The sequence below is a fragment of the Echiichthys vipera genome (assembly GCF_963691815.1).
Source record: "Echiichthys vipera genome assembly, chromosome: 16".
Classification (NCBI taxonomy): Eukaryota; Metazoa; Chordata; class Actinopteri; order Perciformes; family Trachinidae; genus Echiichthys; species Echiichthys vipera.
Genome location: NC_139841.1, coordinates 2,054,942 through 2,078,473, shown reverse-complemented (window position 1 = coordinate 2,078,473; position 23,532 = coordinate 2,054,942). Strand labels below are relative to the sequence as shown.

Genomic DNA, 23,532 nt, shown 5'->3' with positions numbered 1-23,532 from the left:
GAAAATCAACAATTTCCCTCTTTAGCATTTAGCTAAACACACAAAACACAATGGCTGTGTGTGTTTTCTTTGACAGGCAATATCAGCAGCAACAGACAGGATCCTCAGCAGCAACAAGTACTGTTATTACTACAAACTACAAAACAAGACAATACTCACCTTCAAGTTCTTGAACCTCGATTCCAGCTTTCTTGACGGAACGATGTAACTCTGGAAAATTAAGATGAAAAGAAATCTAGGTATTTAAAATGCAGTGGTGGATACAGGTTCATAACACCGCTGAAATAAATTACAGAGAGAGTTCATGTGCAACGCCATCCACTATATATATATATATATATATATATATATATATATATATATATATATACACTACATAGTTTAGATCCTCAAAGAGTGAATGAATGAATGAAGCAGAGCTTACTCTCAGTGGTGAACTTGAACACAGAGTCACTGCCTGCATCCCCAACAAAGACGCTGCCATCACCGGTTTCTACTATGTCATGAGGCATTTTAAACTCCTGCAAAGAAAGAAAGCTCAATGAGAAAATCTAGAAAACAAAAATGAATCATCACATCACAAAATCTCCATGGTCTGGGTACAGTATGTGTGTTTGGTTCAGTGGGTAGGCATTAAGTTCAGACTGGAGGTAAACTTGCAAACCTCAGCTAAGCTAGCTGAAATTCCACTACTGTTTGCATTAGGAATCTCTTAATCATACAGTATAGAAATATTTACACAATTTTATACAATGTTCAATGAAATCTCGATGACCACAACAAAGATACTTGTGACCTGGATGATGCAAGTGATCCAATAAAGAGCACCCAGTGAACGTCTCTGCAGAATCTTCTCAAGATGATTGTACCCAAAACTCATAGAACCTTTATATTATCTGTAAAACTCATTCTGTTTCATTATTTCTGACTGATAGAAATGATATGTAATACCTGCATGACTCCTACCAACAAGATCCTGGAAAGCAGATACCGAGGGAATAAAGTGGAGCAGTGCATCCAGAAAGAAAACATCTGTTTCAGTGGGGTTGGGGAGGAGCAGACTATTGAAGACAGAGTTTTCCATAAGCAGCAGCTGTCAGCTGAATAGCCGGACATTAAAACATTTCCCGCCAACTACTTTCATAGTGTTGTGGATTTTTATTAGACAAACGAACATTGCTTATACAGTGGAGATCAAATTAGAGATCTAAGTATTATTTCTTGATTCATTCGAAAATACTGTTATTTTTTATTGTCCATAATAATTTGATAGAATATCCACTGGGACTGTACCACTGCTGTACTAGCATGTTTTTTAATAAACAAGGCACTTCAACAAAAACAGTCATCAAAATTAGAGAACACTTTCAGATCCCTCCCAGTTATTGGTGTTAATCTGCACCTGGTGAACACTGACTTCATTGTTGGACATGCCCTATTTATCTGCAGCTCTCCTGGTTACTTCGTAAGATGGCGAGCTGCTCTAAGGTGTTTGAAACCCTGAGACAGCAGGTTGTCCAGATGAAGGACACAGATTCATTTAAGTCCCTCAAAAAGGCCGTCCGTCCACGTAAAACAAGTGCACGAGAGGACCGGATTATGAGAAGACTCTCAATGGGGAATCAATTCAATATGCAGCTGAAGCTGGTCTTCAGTTCAAGAAGTCAGTTCAATTGGGAGGAGGAAGTGTCATGGTTTGGGGATGTTTTCTGCAGCATGAGGTGGGCCTCTTGTACAACTACATGGCAGGGTGAATGCAAATGTTTATGTGAACCTCCTTCAGAAACATGCACTGCCTACACTGCAATTGTCTCCCAATAAGCTGCAATTTTCATGCACACAATGCCCCCTGTCACACTGCAAAACAGGTGAAGCAGTTCCTTGAAGCTATGAATATTGAAACAATGAAATGGCCAGCCCGGAGTCCAGATCTAAACCCCATAGAGAATCTCTGGAAAATCCTTGGTAACAAAGTAATGTCTAAGAAACCCACTACAGTTAGTGAACTGTGGAAGAGACTGAGTCAGAATGGATCAAGATCAAACCAGAGCAGTGTGAAAATCTAGTGATGTCCTGTGGGCGCAGATGTGCTGAAGTCATTCAAAGCTGTGGCCACGACACTTCCTGTTCATTTTTGAATCCTATAGAAGAAAACATTGTGGAAATCTTCTCTTCTGACACATTGGTTACTGTTCTCTAATTTTGACCACTGTTTTTTTTAACAAAACAAAGGTTTTGTTAAAGTGCCTTGGTTATTTAAAAAAACATTCTAGTACAGCAGTGGTATAGACACAGAGGATATTCTATCAAATTCTGAACAATATTGTACTTGTATTAGCTGCACGGTATTCACGGAGGTAAAGTATAACCCCCCCCCCCGACATGAAATCTATTTTGGTTGAGTAAGTTTCTGCTTTCACTCGGCTCGGGAGCTACGGGGCTTCTGGTCCGTCAGGTGCGTCACTCTGATTATAACTTGTAGCCTGATGTTAAAGAAGCTGCGGGGCTCAGGTGTTTGTGTTACGGTGCTGACAGCACTATCTTCTTACACTGCTTAGATATTGCAAGGACACCTATCAAAGATGGCAGTGCTTGGGGGTATGATACATTTCCTGTGTGTTCTGCTATAGCCTGGCGACCTGTCCATGGTGTGCCCAACTTCTCCCTAGGACTGATCGATCATCGCCAAAAAATCACAATTGTTTTGATCAATATTGAGATCACGATTATTTATGGATTTTAGGACAAAATACTGTTATTGCACTTTCACATTTAGATAAACAGAGCTCTGCTTTCACTTCCATGTTGTGCTACATTCCTGCTGACGTACAAATCTCTGCATCAAAATAAGACTTAAAATAACGTTCTTCTTCACTTAATTTAGCGCACCTGTGTGTGTGTGTTTTTTTTTACCTTTTTCTCTGGGTTGAAGGTATCCAAAATGTCCATAGTTGAATAATCTATTACAAAACCTCTGAGGGGAGCTGAGTCGTATGGAGATTCCCCATTTACTGCAAAAATCAAGCCATCTTCTTGCACACACACACACACACACACACACACACACACACACACACACACACACACACACACACACACACACACACACACACACACACACACACACACACACACACACACACACACACACACACACACACACACACACACACACACACACACACACACACACACACACACACACACACACACACACACACACACACACACACAATGAAAAAAAACATACATTCACAGTTCATTAGCATCTTTTTTCAGACCCTCTCCACCTGTGTTACACCTCCAGTTTGTAACACAGGCTTTGACGTCAGTGTGACATCTTCAGTGTTATAGATATTGTACAACTTTACACACAGAGAGTACCATGAAAACCACCATGAAAGTTAATTGAGTGATCCTTTCATTTTACCTTAGGACTGAAAAGAGCCTGAAAAGGAAATGAATGCAAGATTTTCCCATTGGGACGATAAAACACAACAATTGTATAGCTAGTTTGGCATTATACTGTAAAAGCATCAGTAAAACATGGTTATGACATGATGGATGTCCCTAGGCAGCTCAGTCAGTACTCACTTCCAGCAGGGCTGAAGGTGATGGCAAACACCTCCCCACCAAATTCCTCTTTCTTTATTTCCTTGACAAACTCTCCAGTCTGGGCTATGAAGCACTGGATACGTCCGTTCTCCCTGTCAGCCACGCACAATTCCTGTCTTTCAGGAACAAACACCAGGCTGTGGGGGATCCGGAACGCTACGTGCCTGCGGTCTGAAGAGCCTTTGGTCAGAAAAATAAGTTAGGATGGCTAAACACATGCAAATGGTATCCACTGGTGCATTGGTGTCAGTGATGTGTGAACCTAGTGAATGATCACATTATTAATAAAGTGAAGAAAACTGCAACCAAAGAACCCCTTTTGGAACTTATGGTATCTCTTGCAATGGTGTTTTAGCTACCTCAGGTTATTTGGGCTTGGATTAACATGTGTGTGTCATAGACAAAGTGGATGTAGCGTCTCCGTCGGGGTCCGTTGTCTCAACTTGATCCAATCGTCCTTGCCTACGGGAGTCGCCATCTTGTCAGACTTTGACTCCTCCTCCTCATTTCCTCTCACCAAAAAAGGACATGTTTGTGATGTTGGGGGGAGGGAGATACGTCCATCTGGCTGATGTATACCTCAGAGGAGAAGTGAGGGTCAGCAGCTGGCTGTCACTCAAGAGGCCACGGCCCTAATCATTCATAAACTTTACTCCAATAAAATAGGAACTAGCCTGGGACAAAAAAATTCACCCCCCCTCAGTGTTGTGATGGAGATATCACCTAAACATACAGACTAGAATGTTATTTTGTCCCAGGCCTTAAAAAGGTCTAATGATGCTGTGAATACAGCCTGTTTAACATGGGGCTCACTGAGTAACTGCTCTGTTATGAAACATGCCCCTAGTGGACACTTAGAGAACTGCAGTTTGTGGAGCTTCCTGATTAGCTCAACCAGGTAGTCGCTGTGGTGGGGGCTTAGAGTGTGTGTGTGTGTGTGTGTGTGTGTGTGTGTGTGTGTGTGTGTGTGTGTGTGTGTGTGTGTGTGTGTGTGTGTGTGTGTGTGTGTGTGTGTGTGTGTGTGTGTGTGTGTGTGTGATAGATTCCTACCTGCACCCCACTCAGACAGGTATTGGCCATCAGCAGAGAACTTGATTATCCTGGCATTGCAGTAGCCATCAGACACAAAGATGTGTCCAGTCTCAGTGTCCACAGCCACATCAGTTGGCTTGCAGAAGTGGTTGTTGTCACTTCCTTGGATGAAAGCCTCTCCAAGTGCCAGCAATATTCTGTCTCTGCCGTCACTGCTCACTTTTAACACCTGAGGAGTGTACAGGAGGGGATTGTGACCATATAAAGAAATGTGGCACGGGCTGACATCATGTTGAGCCGAGAGTAGAAAACCATCGGAAATCTGAGGTTTCTGCTCACAGGGATTACTTTTAAATCTGTTTACCTCATTATCTGAAGCTTTAGCCACATTTTATATGAACTTCAGACATTGTAACAGTATATATACATACAGCTCTGGAATAAATTGAGAGACTACTGCAAAATTATCAGTTTCTCTGATGTTACTATTTATAGTTATGTGTTTGAGTAAATTGAACAGTTTTGTTGTATTCTATAATTTACTGACTCATTTAGATTTCTCCCAAATTGTCATTTAGAGCATTTATTTGCAGAATATAGTGTTTTCAGATCTCAAATAATGCAAAGAAAGCTATCTCATAATCATTTATAAACAACACAAATGTTTTTACTTAGGAAGAGTTCAGAAATCAACATTTGATGGAATACATTTATTATTAATCACAGCTTTCATGTGTCTGGCATGCTCTCCACCGGTCTTCACATTGCTGTGGGTGACTTTGTGCCACACATGGAGAAACTAAAGCAGCTCAGCTTTGTTTGATGAAATCTGAAAATTGGACTTGTCAGAGAAGATGACCTTGCTCCAGTGCTATATGGTCTAATCCTAATTTCATCACTCAAAACATTTATTTTTTCTTTTGGCATGGTCAATGGTAATGTTTAGATTCCAAATACTTTTGAGGTACTACTAACACTGTTTTTGCCATCCAGCTGCTCCTATTTCAAGAGGATAGTGATGACCACAGAAGTTTTTTTTACTTTTCCTCATTTATTTTGGTATAATTCTCGTATTTGGTTCAGGTGATGACCTAATCAGTACCTCATTAAGTAGAATCAGGGGTGCTTGTGTTGGAATGCAACACACACTGGATTGGAATGGTTGTCCTACATGTAAAGATGCTGGTTTTAGACACATTTTCAGTGGTCTCTTAATTTTTTCCAGAGCTGAATATATGACAGAATATAAGGAAAAGCATAGGAGGTCTCCTTTAATGGTGTATAACAATTGTTTACAAATAATTTACAAGTGTAAATAAATAATGTTTCTATGATTAAATCACCATTGACAGATCATCATTATGAATTATTGAAGACTATCACATTAACCAGTTTTCACAGTAATATTATGGTGCAGACACCAGGGAGTACCTGGGATTATTTTTCATGTAAAACGGACACATTTGGAAGACTGATTTTGGTGTAATTGCCGAAAATGACTATATATGCTAAACTGTAAATATATTTTGTTCTTGAAATTCATTGGTTACTTATTTTTATCAGTTAATATTTTCAATGCTGCGGTAGACACGCCTGGCAGATCGAGTTGACTCAGTCAAATTTCAAATGTCAACTCTCACGCCCCTCCCCCTCTACAACCGAGCTCCTCCACTCCCTCCCATCGAGTGCTCGTCAGTGCGCCAGATTCCTGTGAATGTGCCCGTGTCTTCTCTCATCGATAAACAGCATGGAGCACACGCTACATGGAGGTAGGCTGGCTAACTTACTCATAGATAGCAACTGCTAATGTCAATTAGCGTATGCCTAGCTTGAGGCGTTTCCCTGTGATATTGTAACATGCATAAACCATTTTTTCCTATGGTTTATGTCGTTCTATCGGAGCAGAGTGTCGGCTTCATTGAATATGATCAAACAAATGTTGCCGACTGTAACTTTAAGGAAGCTACATATTTTATTATAGATAAAACTCATCAATAATCATAAAGGACTAACTGCCTAAGGCTGATTTTATAGAGCTGGTTATTAAACATACTCAGTTGGGCGAGACTACCACCTGCAGTTTACCTGATGAAGAGCCACATCTGTCACCCAGTAGTTATTCTCCTTGTCAGTAGTTATTCCATGAGGCAAATAAAACCTGCAATATCACAAATAGGAATCATCACAAGAGCAGAGATGCACCGATCAATCCAACGGTGACTGGAATCAGACCATCACGCAGTGCACAGTCAGTAGGTGTGGCAGGAGAACGGATGTTAAACAAAAATCTTACATTCTTTTAAATAGATACAGATTAATTTATAAATAGTTTTATAGAAATAAACAGCCAAAAAGTACATTGTTTTAGATAGAAAATAGTTGTCTCTATAAAAGCCTGTCAGTATAGAAGTGTTGTTATAAGATCTGTTTCAGCACCTGTTTTCTTTTGTTAGATAAAGTGGGATAAACTGCGATTCACTTCATCATCTGGATTGGATTTGACCAGTAACCTGAGCACTTTTTTATTTTTGAAAGACTGAGACAAGGTCCTGTAACCTAGTGTAACCTGGGTACCATTACAGAAAAGTTAAAAAATATGTATGTATGCTGTCAATTACAGTTCTTAGGGAAAAAAATTGAAATTGGCAATTGATGAAAAATCAATAACAAAACTGAAATTGTGGTGCATCTCTGATAGTTTTGACCCGGCTGATAACCAACACTATAATAAATACCTGGCTGTCTCTATTCATACTGTGTACTCACCTTCATAATACAGAAACTAAAGAACATTAGAACTTACATGTCTCTGCCAGAAGCCTTCAGGATGTTGCCTTTGTCTGGGTCCACGACCAAAATAGTGGACTGCTGAATAGGACCCAGGGACCTCTGCTGGTATCTAGCCTGGCTGTTAAAAGAGCTGAAAAACAAACAACTTATTATAGGTCCAGAGAGGGGGCGTGGAGTGGTTATTTCACATTCATTTGATCTCCTTTTGTTTTGCTTTTCCTCAAATCCCCCAGCTGTCCTCCACGTCAGCACATGTGCAACCCGCTCACTGTTAGCTGGCTGTCAGTAGGGGCTTAAGATAAACTGAATGAGGCAAACAGGGCCAACAGGACTGTAAGAATATTTATATTTATTTATCTATAGTATATATATGTATATAGGTATAATATATAGTAATAACTAAGTTCTGAAAGGGATAGTTGAGCTTTTCTGAAGTTTGGTTGTATAAGATTCTTCTCCATAGTCAGTGTGTTACCTACAGTAGATGACTTTTAGCACGCCAGCAGTTTGGAGAAGCAGACAGGGGAACTGACACAGAAGCTGCTGTGGACGGGGGCAGCAACTGCAGCAAAACATACTTAAGTCACCTTCAAAAAAGCCACCTAAAAAGCCAATCAGTTTAAGTGTACTCTATATTTAGAATATATTCACAGCTTCACCTTGCTGTAAGACAGCCCTCTTCTTTGGAACTATATTTTCTCAATGTATTCCCATGCACAACTTCAACTAAACTGTGTACTGTTACACCAGACTAGCTATTTGAGTCAGATGTACACGGTTTATGGAATAAACAAATATAAGAAAATAAAAAAGGGTGATTATAACAGCAACAACAAAATGCTGTTCACTGTGGAGAGTCCCTTTATGAGACAGAGTTTACAGAGAAGAATTTCTGCAGAGGGACACTGAAGAGAGACAGAGAGAAACTTCTAAAGAAAGTCTGTCTGACTGCAAGATAAAACGGTAGAAATACTTTGGGTATAGTATAAACTTAAACTGGAATGGAGTCTTTTAGGCGTCTTAAATATGTTTATTCGCAGCACCTTGGCTCAACTATCCCCGTGGGGGGGGGGGGCGTTTTCATCTGTCTAGTTGCTCTGACAGTGCAACAATGAGATCTTATTATTTAGGTAATTTCAGCCCCTCGGCAAAATGTGTGATGAGTGTATGATGATGGAAAGCTGAGAGAGGTGGTGGGGGGTGGTGAATTTCCAGATAAACTAATTACATTACTTATACCTGTATACATTGATGGATTTTTTTCCAGTTTCAAGGATTGACAGAAGCAATGCATCAACAGAAAATGTGAAATATCATGTGAGAGCAACTTACTCTGCCCCCCAGTGGTGGTCACCGCGGTGGAAAATCACCAAGTTGGAATCTGAGTCAAGGGCAAGTCCTGACACCTGGCCCAGCTGGAGAGAACTCTGAGGCCACGCTGAGACTTGTTCCAAATGGTGGTCTACACACACACACACACACACACACACACACACACACACACACACACACACACACACACACACACACACACACACACACACACACACACACACACACACACACACACACACACACACACACACACACACACACACACACACACACACACACACACACACACACACACACACACACACACACACACACACACACACACACACACACACACACACACTTAACATGAATCCATATCTATGACATCTATGACATGAACTGGTGAGAGAAGCGACTAAACTCAACTCATGTCTGTGACAGTAGAGCAGCCTTCAGCCCTTCTGTAAGTTCTAACTGAATCTCTGTGGTCTGAAGTTTAGTTTCTCTCCTGCGTCTGTGTGGGTACTTTCACAAATCGGCTTCATTTTACTGTTTATGTTCACTTTCACTTGTATAGGAGTTGTGTTGCGTTACTGCTGGTGAAACAATACACATTCAACATAACGGGGGAATTTTACTTCTGAAGTTATAGGATATTAAATGTGTTTATCCACCATTTTACAGCCACTCAGGTTCGCCAGCTTCCAAAAAGCAACAGCAGATGTTGTGAAATAAGAACAGGAATGCTGTTTGTAGTAATATCCTACATTATTATAATTGTTTTATGAAGACATAAGGTTTATAAAAATATAAGGTTATTGTCCATCAGCAGTCCAGGGGAGCTCCGTCCCGCCAACACCACCTCCTTTTTTACAGGCATCAGAAGTGCTCAGAGCTCCAGGGAGCCAGGTATCAGAGCAGGCAGCCAGATCACAGACAGTATGATATATGACAGTATGATACCCAACACACAAGGACTGGATTGCATTTGCTAATCAACTTGAATGGACTTTACTATGAGAGCAGCCGGTACCGGGGCCAGTAGGTAAGTCTTCAAAACACTCTTTTGATAAACTCTGGGTTCACTAACTACGTTGTTGGTGCTTTATTTTCTGTGTAGGGACTCTTCTCATGCTGCTGCAGAGGTTTGGTGTTATTTTGAGCAGTATTAGTGGTTAAAAAAGGTTTTACTAACTTCACCGTACTGCCCCGAGCTAATCTGTGTTAGCCACGTCCGGCTGTTAGCGACTCTACTGGATTTCTCCGTTTATAGTTTACACACAAAAAACTATTTAGATGGCTTATTCGATGTATGCAAGTGTTTATAAGACCGTGGGATGATTTTACGCAGGAATTACACTTTAATGTCTGATTTACGATCACAGTAACTGTGGACATCCTCCCAATTCTGACATCTGAAAGGTGCTGGGAGAAGGGCTTTCCCAAACTGTTCCACCATACAACAAGCAGCTCTTATATACTTCCGCCTTAACAGAGAGTTAATCCTCAAACACAAGTTCCTTCATCACCTCATCAAATGTGTAAGCCCAGTTTGTGACCTTCCAGATCACACACCAAGTTAATTGGCCTCCACCTGACATCAACTGTGGTGGTTTTGCTTACCTCAGAATAAAATCAGCTGTTCCTTTGATCCTCTCCGGGAACCATCACCTTATCGTGGTGGAGAGGTTTGTGTGTCCCTGTGAACCTGAGGGCTGTGTTGTCTGGAGCTTAATGCTCCTGGTAGGGTCTCCCATGGCAAAGTGGTCTCAGGCGAGGGGCCGGACTAAGAATGGTTCACAAAGACTCAATGGACAAACAACAAAGAGGAAGAGAGACCCTGCCCGGAGGAAGCCCGGGGCCCCCGTCTGGAGCCAGGCCCAGACGGAGGGCTCGCCGGCGAGCGCCTGGTGGCCGAGTTTGCCACGGAGCCCGGCCGGGCACAGCCCTAAAAAGTGACGTGGCACCTCCCTCCTCTCCATCCTGTGGGTCCACCACTCGCAGGAGGAACCACTTGGGTCGGGTGCGCTGCTGCACGGGTGGCAGTGAAGGTGAGGGGATGAGATTCATCCAGAAATGCTGAAAACTTTGGGTTGGGAGGGGCTGTCTTGGTTGACACGCCTCTTCAACATTGCGTGGAAGTCTGGGACAGTGCCAAGGGAGTGGCAGACCGGGGTGGTGGTTCCTTTTTAAAAAGGGGGACCAGAGGGTGTGTGCCAATTACAGGGGTATCACACTACTCAGCCTCCCTGGTAAAGTCTACTCCAAGGTGCTGGAAAGGAGGGTTCGTCCTATAGTCGAACCTCAGATTGAAGAGGAACAATGTGGATTCCGTCCTGGACGTGGAACAACGGACCAGCTCTTCATTCTCGCAAGGATCCTGGAGGGGGCCTGGGAGTATGCTCATCCAGTCTACATGTGTTTTGTGGATCTGGAGAAGGCATATGACCGGGTTCCTAGGGAGATACTGTGGGAGGTGCTGCTGGAGTATGGGGTGAGGGGGTCACTTCTGTTGGCCTCCGCCAGGGGTGCGCTTTGTCACCAATCCTGTTCGTGATTTTCATGGACAGGATTTCAAGGCGTAGTCGTGGTGGGGAGGGGTTGGTTCGGTGGGCTGAGGATCTCGTCTCTGCTTTTCGCAGATGATGTGGTCCTGATGGCATCGTCGGTCAGTGACCTTCAGCACTCACTGGATCGGTTCGCAGCCGAGTGTGACACGGCTGGGATGAGGATCAGCATCTCTAAATCTGAGGCCATGGCTCTTAGCAGGAAACCGGTGGATTGCTTACTCCAGGTAGGGAATGAGTCCTTACCCCAAGTGAAGGAGTTCAAGTACCTCGGGATCATGTTCACGAGTGAGAGGACGATGGAGCGTGAGTTTGGCCGGAGAATCGGAGCAGCGGGGGCGGTGTTGCAGTCGCTCTACCGCACCGTTGTGACGAAAAGAGAGCTGAGCCGGAAGGCAAAGCTCTCGATCTACCGGTCAATCTTCGTTCCTACCCTCACCTATGGTCGTGAAAGTTGGGTCATGACCGAAAGAACGAGGTCGCGAGTACAAGCGGCCGAAATGGGTTTTCTCAGGAGGGTGGCTAGAGTCTCCCTTAGAGATAGGGTGAGAAGTTCAGCCATCCGTGAGGAACTCGAGTAGAGCCGCTGCTCCTTAGCGTTGAAAGGAGCCAGTTGAGGTGGTTTCGGGCATCTAGTAAGGATGCCCCCTGGGCGCCTCCCTAGGGAGGTGTTCCAGGCACGTCCAGCTGGGAGGAGGCCTCGGGGAAGACCCAGGACTAGGTGGAGAGATTATATCTCCACACTGGCCTGGGAACGCCTCGGGATCCCCCAGTTAGAGCTGGTTAATGTGGCCCGGGAAAGGGAAGTTTGGGGTCCCCTGCTAAAGCTGCTGCCCCCGCGACCCGACCCCGGATAAGCGGATGAAGATGAGATGAGATGAGATGAGATGTTCCTTTGATTTGACTTCAGAATAAAATCAGCTGTTCCTTGAGGTTTCCACTCCTAGTAGTTTATGGTAACACAAAGAATTCACCATGGTTGGAAAGATGCTTTTAAAAGAGCTCTGGGATAAAGTTGTGGATGGGCACAAATCAGGAGAAGGATCTAAAAAGATTTCAAAGGCTTTAACTCTACCATTCAGAGTATTGTCCGGAAGTGGAAGGTATATGGCACCACCCAGACCTCGCCTAGATCGGGCCGCCCCTCCAAACTGGATGACCAAGCCAGGAAAAGATTGATGAGGGAAGCTACCAAGAGGCCCATGGTGATTTTGAAGAAGTTACAAGTCCTAATGGCAGAGGTTGGTCGATCTGTGCATGTGACAACAATTTCACAAGTTCTACATGGGTGGAAAGAAAGAAGCCTCTGAGAATTAGTCAGGATTGAAGGAAAAATGGATGCTGCCAACTAAACCCAAATTCTTGAGGAAAACCGGCAGCCCTCTGTTAGACACTTGAAAATGTGCAGGTGGTTCACCTTCCAGCATGACAACGACCCCAAACACACCTCCATAAAAACAACACAGTGGCTAAAAGACATGAAGGTAAATGTCCTAGAGTGGCCTAGTCAGAGCCCGGACCTGAAACCTGAGTCCATCTGTGGATGGACATGAAGAGTGCAGTCCATCGACACTCACCACAACATCTGACTGAACTCAAACGGTTCTGAAAGGAAGAATGGAGAAAAATTCCCCAATCTAGGTGCACAAAGCTGGTAGAGACATATCCAAACAGACTGATGGCTGTAATTAAAGCAAACGTTGCCTCCATAAAGTATAATATCTGGGGACTAATTACCTTTACCGTACTGCTATTCTAGTTTTTCATTTTCTATAAATTTTCAGTAATTTTGGAAAAAAAAATCACTTGAATGTTGTACGGCAAAATGTGTAAATCAGGCTGGAAAATATATTTTTTATGTATTATCATTTGAGGCTGTAAAACAAAAAAAGTGACTATTTCAAAAGGGTGTCATGAGTTTCTATAGGCACTGTATATTTATTTGAAGACTATTTGGGGGAATTTTTCACTCTATTAGACGGATGACAGTATAGAAGCAGACTGGAAATGGGGAAAGGAGAGAGACCTATGACCATTGACTGTATATAAAGGTGGACATGTCTCCACTTCGTCCCACCATAAACAAGTGAAGCCAAAATATTCTGGATACAGGCGCCACGATAGGCGTGTTTCCATTAGGGTAAAATGTGGTCGCTGGGAAAGTTTCAGGGCATGCCCTCTAAAATGTCCTCTCACTTGCCGTTTTTCCATTTAAAAAAAGGCCCCAGAGGGATTTATGAGACTCTAGAGGTGACGTATCACTGAATGGGTTTCCATGGTCAGATGATCAGTGATACAGCGGAGGTCCATTCTTCCTCAAAGTGAGAATTACAGAATAGTTGCAGTTTGACATGGCACTGTAAAAGTGTGTGTTGACGTATATAGCGTATCTCTATTCAGAAATAGTTCAGTACGGTGTGTGTGTGTGTGTGTGTAAGAGAGAGAAAATGGGAGAGCAAGGGAGCATGCAGTCAGAATCCAACCGCTGCAGCACTCATTTCACAAGCCCGTGCAAAGATCATTTTCTGCGCTGTGTTCTTCTACACCACTGAATAAAAGTGACTACTTCACCGTGTGATTGATTATTGATGATTCATGGAGATTCCGGTGCCTTTTTGTCCTTTGAAAACACAAGATACTGCCTTTAAAAAATTCTAAAGGTATAATTGGTCTTTGGTGTTATTTTGCTTAATAGCATTTCACCCTCCAGGTTACCCCTGGAAAAAAACTAATTCTGAGGCACAGAATCCTAAGTCAAAATGTGAGCTGTCAAACAATAACCTTTCAAATAACTGATCTGAGATTGTTTGCCATGATATCAATATTATCATCTGCAGCATTCTCATTTAAAATGGCACTATCTGTATTATTTTTGCCCTTACAAAATACTGTATACTGTACATATACAATGGTCACACTTGCCTCAATATTATAGGCTGTTGTATTAGAGAGTACTTTTACTTTTAATACTTAAGTATGCTCAAGTAGAAGAGTTAATGTGGTACTTCAACTTTTACTAAAGTACATTTTTGTCTGCTTATTTGAACAGTGATTGAAAACTTCCTCCACCACTGTCAATATTTCACTGGTGCTGTCTCACCGTCACATTCCCCACCCCTGGAGTAGAGATACGCTGATCCGATACCAGCATCAGATATCGGCTCTGATATTGACTAATCAGCTGGATCGGATATCAGATGATTAAGGCCGGTCCAGCATTCCAATCCAGTCATTTCTTTTTTATTAATATCATACACAGCAATACAGTTACAGTGTTCTAGTCACTTCAATTCTATTTGCAACATTGGTTACGTCATCAAGCAGAGCACGCACAGCAGCTAGTGATGAGCAAACATAGGGCAACATGGAGCAAGTGCGGGACCAAGCGAAGTCTGCCATTTGGAAACATTTCAAACTTTACACGCCAACAAGTCCGACTGCAACATGCAATAACTGCAACGCGAAAGTTGCGAGGGGTGTTGATAAACACTTACTTGTTAATAAATAATATTAAGTACATTTATATCTGTGTTAATTTGTTATCTTTTTATAACAAGGCTAAATGTTTATGTCAAGCCTGATGCCTTCACTAACACGGCATCCATTCAACATTAGGATCAGATTGTATTGGGTATTGGCCGACACGCTCAGCCCAGGTATCTGACTGGATCAGAAAAAACAGCAAAGGAAGGGATGGAGGAGAGAGAAGTAAGGAGGAAACACACAATGCAACAGCCAGGGATAAAAAGAAACATGGAGAAACTTTTCTCACAGTAAAGCCCTTGTTTTGGCGGTAACGAAGTAGCGCTAACTCGTATGGGATTAACAGTAAACAAGAATGGTGTGTTGATCAGGACACAGGAATGAAGAGAAGGAGATGTAATTTCTTCTTAGACTGCTCCAGCCATATTTATTTCCAATTCTCCAATACTCCATATTATCATCAGTCTAGAACAAAATAATCACCATAAGTCATGAATAAATATTACAAAAATATTGAAAGGCTGTATACAAATTATAAACAATTCACTATACAGTATAGTATACAATCAACTTAAACAATGCATCTCAGCATTAACAAATACTTCCAATTATCTATCTAATGGAAAATGGTAACCTAAATTACATACAGTCTTTACTCATAACAACATGGCTGTATGCTACACAGTTTATATTAGGCAGAAACGAGCGCGACGGCTCCACTCGCATGTCATATAATACACTACCTAATGTCAACATAAACACGTGAAGGACATTCCTCTCTCGGGTAAAGAGCCATCAGTCAACTACACAGCAGCTGAGAAAGAGCTACGTCAAATTAGCTTTATGCTGCGCTAGCAAATATTAATCGAACTGGCACATACAGGGGCGTTATTAAACTCACAAGAAAGGTATAACAAAGCAGCAAACACTTACTTTCTGTCAAGAACTCAATACCCGCAGTATCACTCACAGGAGAAACATGGTGGAAAAAAAGGCACAGGAATTATGGGCAGAAGATGATGCACACTGCTTTCCAGCGCTTACTCTCAGCAGGCAATGACAAAAACGAAACTTAACTAAAGAACGTCATTCTCTCTGGTGAGGAGGTATAGGTAGAGGCTCCTAAATTACATTTTACTCATGGAAGTAAAAGCCTTTCAAACAGCTGCCCCCAAATGTGTAAGGCACGTTTGCACCCACAGAAAGGCTTAACAGTCAGGTTCAGGGGGCCTGGAGTCCAGCGGGGAATCGACCTCCCCAGACGGGAGCGCCGGTAACATCACCAACCGAGCTACCGGTCGTGTATACACCTGTCCCTTAATGTTCACATCGGCTGATCTGATGCACCCATTGTTGCTGCGGTGAACCTTAATGACACGTCCAATGGGCCACAGGGCTCGCGGCAGCTGTGGATCGACCAGCAGGATAACGGCCTTATCCAAAAGCTCAGGAGGCGAAGAGTGCCATTTCTGTCTGGTCTGCAAGCTAGAGAGGTATACCCTGATGAATCTGGACCAGAATTGGTCAGGGAGAATCTGGGAGTGCTTCCAACGTCTACAGCTAAGGATTTCTGACTCTGGGTAGACCACTTGGGGAAGCGATCCATCAGGCCGCCCTATGAGCAGACTGTTGGGTGTCACAGGGTCAATGTCCGCAATGTCAGCAGACACATAACCCAAGGGTTTCGAATTGAGGATGGCCTCAACCTCTAGGAGCAAGGTGAGTAGGACTTCTTCTTGAACAGGTTGAGCCCCCACACCAGCATAAAGTATAGCCTTGACAGAGCGGACTTCTCTCTCCCAAACTCCGCCAAAGTGTGGGGATGCTGGAGGGTTGATTTGGAACTTAATCCGGGTGAGTCGATCTTGCAGGATCGGTGCCATGCTTGCATAGGCCTCTTTTAGTTCTCTTTCACCTCCTTTAAAGTTGGTGCTTTGGTCAGACCACAACTCCGCAGGGGTGCGTCTTCTGGAAATAAACCGCCTCAGGGCGATCAAGTAAGCATCGGTATCCATACTGTTCAGGAGCTCTAGGTGTACAGCTCGGTTAGTTAAACACTTAGAGATAATCTCCCAGCGTTTCTCATGCCGTCTGCCCACCTTCACCAACATGGGTCTAAAACAATCAACACCAGTAGAGTGAAAGGCTGGTGTGTGTAGTCTGAGTCGGGCAGTGGGAAGATCGGCCATTTTAGGAATGGAAGGCCGGGCTCTCCAGCGCTGGCAGTCGGCACGTCTACGCTGGTATCTACGAATAGCCTCCCATCCGCGAAGTATCCAGTATGACCTCCGCATCTCAGCAAAGACCCGCTCAGGACCAGGATGGTGCAGGTCAACGTCGTACTTCTGGATGAGCAAGCGGGTAGTTGGGTGAGAGGCATCCAGAACCACAGGGTGAAGTGGTGAGTCATCTTTACCGTCCAATCGCCTGAGAAGACCGCCCATTCTATATAGAGTGCTAAATTGAGTAGGCGACTTCCTGATAAGACAGACTTCCCAGCTTCCAGGAGCCTGTAGTCTTCAGGAAAAGACTGTTGTTGGGCACGACGAAGAACCAACATCTCTGCTTGGTAATATTCATTAGCACTGGGCGGTGAACTGGAGGGAGTCTGCGCATGGAGTCCTGCAGCAGTAGCGTCCAGGAGCTCCTGCCAGGTGTTTATCCTTTATCCTTTATCCTCCAGGTTGGTAGATGCAGGTGAGGTGACTGTTACCCCACAGAAGGTGGCTTTCCGGAGCTCTGCTTCATCCCCTGATGATTCTCGGTGGGGTCTCACTGGCCAGGTCTCCGGGCTTTGGAGCAGGAAGGGAGGTCCTTGGGACCATCGATTAGGGACTATAAGGGCTTCTAAGGTCTTCCCTCTAGTCACATCATCCGCTGGATTATTCACAGAGTCTACGTAACGCCAGGTGCACTTCTCTGTCAACTCCTGGATCTCTGCGACCCTAGCTCCCACAAAAACCTTGCAGTGGTAAGACTGGGAGTGGAGCCAAGTTAACACGGTTGGGGAGTCAGACCACAATATGATCCGATCCAACGTCAAGGTCAGTTCCTTCTGGAGGACATGAACCAGCTGTGCTGCCATAAGCGCTGCTCAAAGCTCCAGCCTTGGGATGGAATGTAGGCGCTTTGGGGCGACTCGTGAACGGGCAAGGATGAAGGAAAGATATATCTGGCCTCCATCGTCCTTGGTCCTCAGGTAATCTACGGCTCCGTAGGGTAGTTCGGAGGCGTCCGCAAAAATGTGCATTTCATGAGTAGCATGCCCACATTGGGCATCTAGTGGTAGGTAGGCACGTGGGAAAGTAAGGCGAGGTAGGGACTGCAGCTCAGCTTCCCATTCAGACCAGGCTTGCAGGAGATCTGATTGTAGATTGGGGTCATCCCATCCACGCTGCTTGTCCCAAAGCTACGGAATGAGGAGCTTTGCTCAGGTGGAGTAAGGTAGCAGGTAACCCAAGGGATCGTATTGAGTTGCTACAACTCTGTAGATGTTCCTCAGGGTTGGAACCTCATACGGGACCGGTCGGTGTTTGTAGCTCATGGAGTCGGTCGCCAAGTTCCAGCTGAGGCCAAGGGTTGACTCAAAGGGTTTGGACTTATCTGCGGCAGGCCATAGGTCCAGGCTCTCTGACCTGGCTTCATTGGGAAGGTAACTCAGTACACTTGGATCGTTGCATGCCCACTGGCGCAGCTTGAAGCCAGCTGACAGAAGGAGTTCTCTGAGCTGATCAACAAGCAATCTTGATTCAGCCGGTGTGTGCACACTCTGCATGCAGTTATCCACATAGAAGCATTTCTCTACTGAGAATCTTAGGTTGTCGTCTTGCTCACCGTGATCCATAACGTGGCGTTGCAGGGCGTACGCAGCGCAACTTGGGATACATGTTGTACCGAAGGGCAGGACTTGCCACTCGAATATTCTTGGAGCCTCATCCACCTTCAGGTCACGCCACAGGAACCGTAACAGGGAACGATCATCAGGGAGCAGGTGTACCTGATGGAACATCCCCTTGATGTCTCCACTTACTGCTGTTCATGGAACCTAACCAAGACTCCCAGCATGGAGGCACCAAGGGTAGGGCCAGGTAGAAGGTACTGGTTCAGAGTCTAGCCGAGGTACTGATGGGAGCAGTTGGACACAAGGCGATTCTTCCCATTGTGGCTAACGAGGTGGTGGGGAATGTACCAGCATTCGTTAGGGAAGGTCTTCTGAGTCACCTGCACACCACCTGAGGTTATAAGCTTCTGGATCTCAGTCTGGTAATCGTCCGCTTGCTTGGCCCTCTTTCAGAGAAGCCTCTCCGTACTACGCAGCATAGGCATGATTGACTCCTTGGGCGCGTGTAGCAGGGGCATGTCTTGATGCTGCAGCAGGGGTGTAGCATACCTGAAGATCCCATCCACCTCTTTACGGACAGTCCTGGCTTCAAGCAGTGCTACAGCGTGCTGGTCCTGCTTTGACCGGGTTACCTCTTTGTCATGTCGAGAGGGGACAGTATCTGCTTGCCACAATCTTTGGACATGCTGGTATAACTCGTCCATCAGTAGAGGGGATGAGGTAAACAGACACTGCACGGAGTGGGCTGGCCGCCCCATGCCCTTGATGGGACCTTGGAGAGTCCACCAAAGCTGGGTGCGGAATGCAGCGGGGCCTCCTGGGGGCCCAAGCCTTACTGGCTCAACTGGCGTTATAAGATAGGGCTGATCAGAACCGATGAGGAGTAAAGGTTTGGCTTTCTTTAGGGCAGGTATCGGGAGGCCGCGTAGGTGTCTAAACTTTGCCTGAAGGCGATCAACCGTCGATGTTATAGCTGGTCTGGGGGTCGGCAGCAGGCGAAATGCGGAAAGACACTGTGTGCCCATGCAGCACCTGGATATCTTGACGGACTGTGCGTAGTGGAAGATCTTCAGGGAGGCCCTTCATGCCGAGAGACTTGGCAGCTCCTGGCAACAGCATGGTCCTCTCACAGTAGGATTTATTTCTCTATCCAACTCCATCTTGAATTCTGTTATCCGACTCGAAAGACCAATGTTTTGGAGGTGACGAAGTAGCGCTTACTCGTATGGGATTAACAGCAAACAAGAATGGTGTTTCGATCAGGACACAGGAATGAAGAGGAGATGTAATTTCTCCTTAGACTGCCAATTCTCCAGTACTCCGTATTGTCATCAGTCTAGAACAAAATAATCACCATAAGTCATAAATAAATATTACAAAAATATTGAAAGGCTGTATACAAATTATAAACAATTCACTATACAGTATAGTACACAATCAACTTTAACAATGCATCTCAGCATTAACAAATACTTCCAATTATCCATCTAATGGAAAATGGTAACCTAAATGACATACTCTTTACTCATAACAACATGGCTGTATGCTACACAGTTTATATTAGGCAGAAACGAGCGCCACAGCTCCACTCGCAGGTCATTTAATACACTACCTACTGTCAGCATAAACACGTGATGGACATTCCTCTCTCACGTGAAGAGCCATCTGTCAACTACAAAGCAGCTGAGAAAGAGCTACATCAAATTAGCTTCATGCTGCGCTAGCAAATATTAAACATCGAACTGGCACATACAGGGGCGTTATTAAACTCACAAGAAAGGTATAACAAAGCAGCAAACACTTACTTTCTGTCAAGAACTCAATACCCGCAGTATCACTCAAAGGAGAAACACGGTGGAAAAAAAGGCACAGGAATTATAGGCAGAAGATGATGCGCACTGCTTTCCAGCGCTTACTCTCAGCAGGCAATGACAAAAACGAAACTTAACTAAAGAACGTCATTCTCTCTAGTGAGGAGGTATAGGTAGAGGCTCCTAAATGACATATTACTCATGGAAGTAAAAGGCTTTCAAACAGCCCTGATTTAACAATAAGGTTTACTTTTTTTCATTGGTTTAAGTAATCTTATATTTTATCCAAACATGTACTGCGAATGTGGACCACACAAAGAAAAAAAGAGGGATGTTTTCAGCATCAATAACAAATACAAAATAGCATCCAGGACCCACCTTGTCCTTCAGCTAGCAGCTTGCTTCTTGACGGCTTGGCCGTGGCCTCAAGCTGATGGAATTTGTGGACTCTGTCCCTCACCAAAACAGGATCTTCCCTGGTTTGGAAGGCTAGTGTGGCACTGGAAGAGCCCATGTCTTTCTTTTGCATTAAGCTATCAATCTGAGCCACCAGTTCTGCCTGGGCTTTCTGCATCTCGCTGGGGTTGTACTTATGAATGTGAACTACGTCCTTGCTCTGGCCTAGCAGCTTGGACATGAGAGAATAGAGGTCACCTGCACAGACAGACAGAGAAGGACAGGAAAGAGGGGAAATAAAGGACAAGGTGACTGAAGGCTACTTGAGCGCTGTTGTAAAGAAGGCTGGTGAAATACCTGGGACAATCATAACGAAAAGATAAAATACAATACATATTTATTGTCCACTCAATAGCCTATAGTGTAAAAGTGTTTTGGTAAACACTGCCTGGCAGAAAATTGGGCTAAGTGTAGAGATGTGTGAAGACTGTGTTGGAACAGTGAAGACTTAGCTGCACAATAGGAAAACAACAGTGAGAAAACTGACAGGAAGGACATGTCAATGTGCAATTTATTGCTGACAAGCTACTGTCCCTACAACCCAGAGGGGAACCCATAGGGACATCTAGGACTTCAGAGAAGGCGACATATCAGTATTTTAAATGTCATATTTAACTTATTTAAATTATTGTGTGTGTGTGTGTGTGTGTGTGTGTGTGTGTGTGTGTGTGTGTGTGTGTGTGTGTGTATGGATTTAAGATGGTAACGGAAGTAGAAAGGTGAAAGTGTTTCAATAAAGAATAAATAAATAAATAAAAATTGTCATCACACATAGTGCCAGGTGAAAATGGGCTCCATGTTCATGGCATTACCTTGCATACACCTTTTTCCACACATAAACTGGTATTTTTATAGCGAGGCCGCCCATTTTAGGGCCCTTTGTTTTGGCCCGTCATTAGTTTGAACCAGCTAGAATGTTAACATTCCAGCCGAGCAGATTTATTTTCGTTGCTAAGGCTGTCTTTCATGGCCAGCTGCTGTTCCCTATCTGACCACAGAAATTGGGGGCACTCTGTAGAGTTCCTGTCAGGAAACAACTACTTATGTGCCATGACAACTCACGAGTCAGAGGGTCAAGAGGTCAAGAGGTCAAGATGGAGCGGTCGAGGCAGTGGCACACATACAGTTTAAAGAAAATTGGCAAGATGACTATTTATTAATTAATTCGACAGCAGTTTGTCTCAATTGCAAACAGAAAGTGGCCGTTTTGAAGGAATATAATCCCCGTCGTCACTATGAAATGAAACATTCCCTAATTTTTCGAAGTACAGCGGCAGGGAGTGATAGAAAAGGCAATTGACCTGCTAGCAAAATTGAAAGCAAAACTGAAAGCTCAGCAATGCACGCTTTTGCAGCTGTCATCGGCACAAGCACATGCAACACGGTCAAGCTACCAAATATCAGAGTTGATTGCTAAGCGTGAGCAAGCTTTTTCATGCGGAGACTTTGTTAAACAGTGTATCACTATAGCAGCGCAGGCTGTCTGCAGGTGTCCCAATCAGGTGCGCGCTTTCAACCAAATCAGCCTTTCACGGAACACCGTTACCCGCCGCATCGAGGACATGGCGCAAGATGTCCGTGAGCAAATTGTGCTCAAAGCAAGAGGGTTTTCTGCTTTTTCCATTGCTTGCGACGAAAGCACCGATATATCAGATTCCGCTCAATTATTGGTGTTTTTGCGTGGAATCAGTGAAGATTTTGAAGTCTCGCAGGAGCTGGCTAGCCTCGAGGCACTTCCAGGCACGACAAAGGGGTCGGATGTCTTTTTGGTAGTAGAGAGAGTTGTGGAAAAGAACAATCTGAAGTGGGAGAATCTGGTCGGCATTACAACTGATGGAGCCCCAGTAATGGTAGGGAAGAAACCCGGCCTCGCTATGCTGGTATCAGAGAAGGTCCATGAGTGCAAGGGAAAGGTTTTACCATTGTATCTTACATCAAGAACAGCTGTGTGCCAAAATAATCGGGCTTAAGAATGTGATGTCATGTCACTATTGTCAACAATATACGCTCCAAAGCGCTCTCTCACCGCCAGTTCAAAGCTCTGCTGGATGAGATGGATGCCCAATACGGTGATGTGCTGTACCACCAGGAGGGGAGATGGCTGAGCAGAGGAAAAGTTATCTGCTGTTTTTTTGAGCTGCGTGACGAGATCAGGAGGTTTCAAGAGAGAGAGGAAGCTAACGTCCAAGTGCCCACAGATAAGGGATGGACTTCAGACCTGACTCTCCTGGTAGATGTCACAGAGATGCTGAATGAGCTGAATCTTAAGCTCCAAGGGAAGGAACAAATCATCAGCCAGCTGTTCGATCACGTCAGAGCCTTCAAGCAAAAGCTGCTCCTGCTCAGCAGACATCTCTCAGCAGGTGAGATTCATACTTATGAAATGATCATAAAACATATATAATGTAACTAATTATCAAGCATAATATTAATAAGTGTTTGGAATGTATTCAGTCTTGAAGCCTTTTGTATATTTGTAAATCAATTTTAAGGGGTTAGAATACCATAATTGAATTTGATTTACTCCTGGATACTTTCCCCCTGTCAATAAATTACTGATAAGCCGATTAAAGAGTAGTATTTTCATTCATTCAGATGATTATTTTAGATTTAGAAGTGG

At 44.1% G+C, this 23,532-nt stretch overlaps 1 protein-coding gene across 4 annotated transcripts in view; it reads right to left on the bottom strand.

Annotated features, from left to right (window-relative positions):
• pam (peptidylglycine alpha-amidating monooxygenase) overlaps window positions 1–23,532 on the bottom strand; it is a 73,202-nt gene that overhangs the window by 10,683 nt on the left and 38,987 nt on the right. The window contains exons 15-23 of one of the 4 annotated variants that reach the window (XM_083929626.1): window positions 20,835–21,110; window positions 8,770–8,899; window positions 7,451–7,567; window positions 6,733–6,805; window positions 4,666–4,876; window positions 3,595–3,795; window positions 2,914–3,032; window positions 425–521; window positions 160–210 (exon numbers count right to left, since the gene is read on the bottom strand). In XM_083929626.1, coding sequence (XP_083785752.1) covers window positions 160–210; window positions 425–521; window positions 2,914–3,032; window positions 3,595–3,795; window positions 4,666–4,876; window positions 6,733–6,805; window positions 7,451–7,567; window positions 8,770–8,899; window positions 20,835–21,110 — 1,275 coding nt within the window. The remainder of the gene's footprint in view (window positions 1–159; window positions 211–424; window positions 522–2,913; window positions 3,033–3,594; window positions 3,796–4,665; window positions 4,877–6,732; window positions 6,806–7,450; window positions 7,568–8,769; window positions 8,900–20,834; window positions 21,111–23,532) is intronic. The other 3 variants (XM_083929627.1, XM_083929628.1, XM_083929629.1) reach the window with 3 other exon arrangements.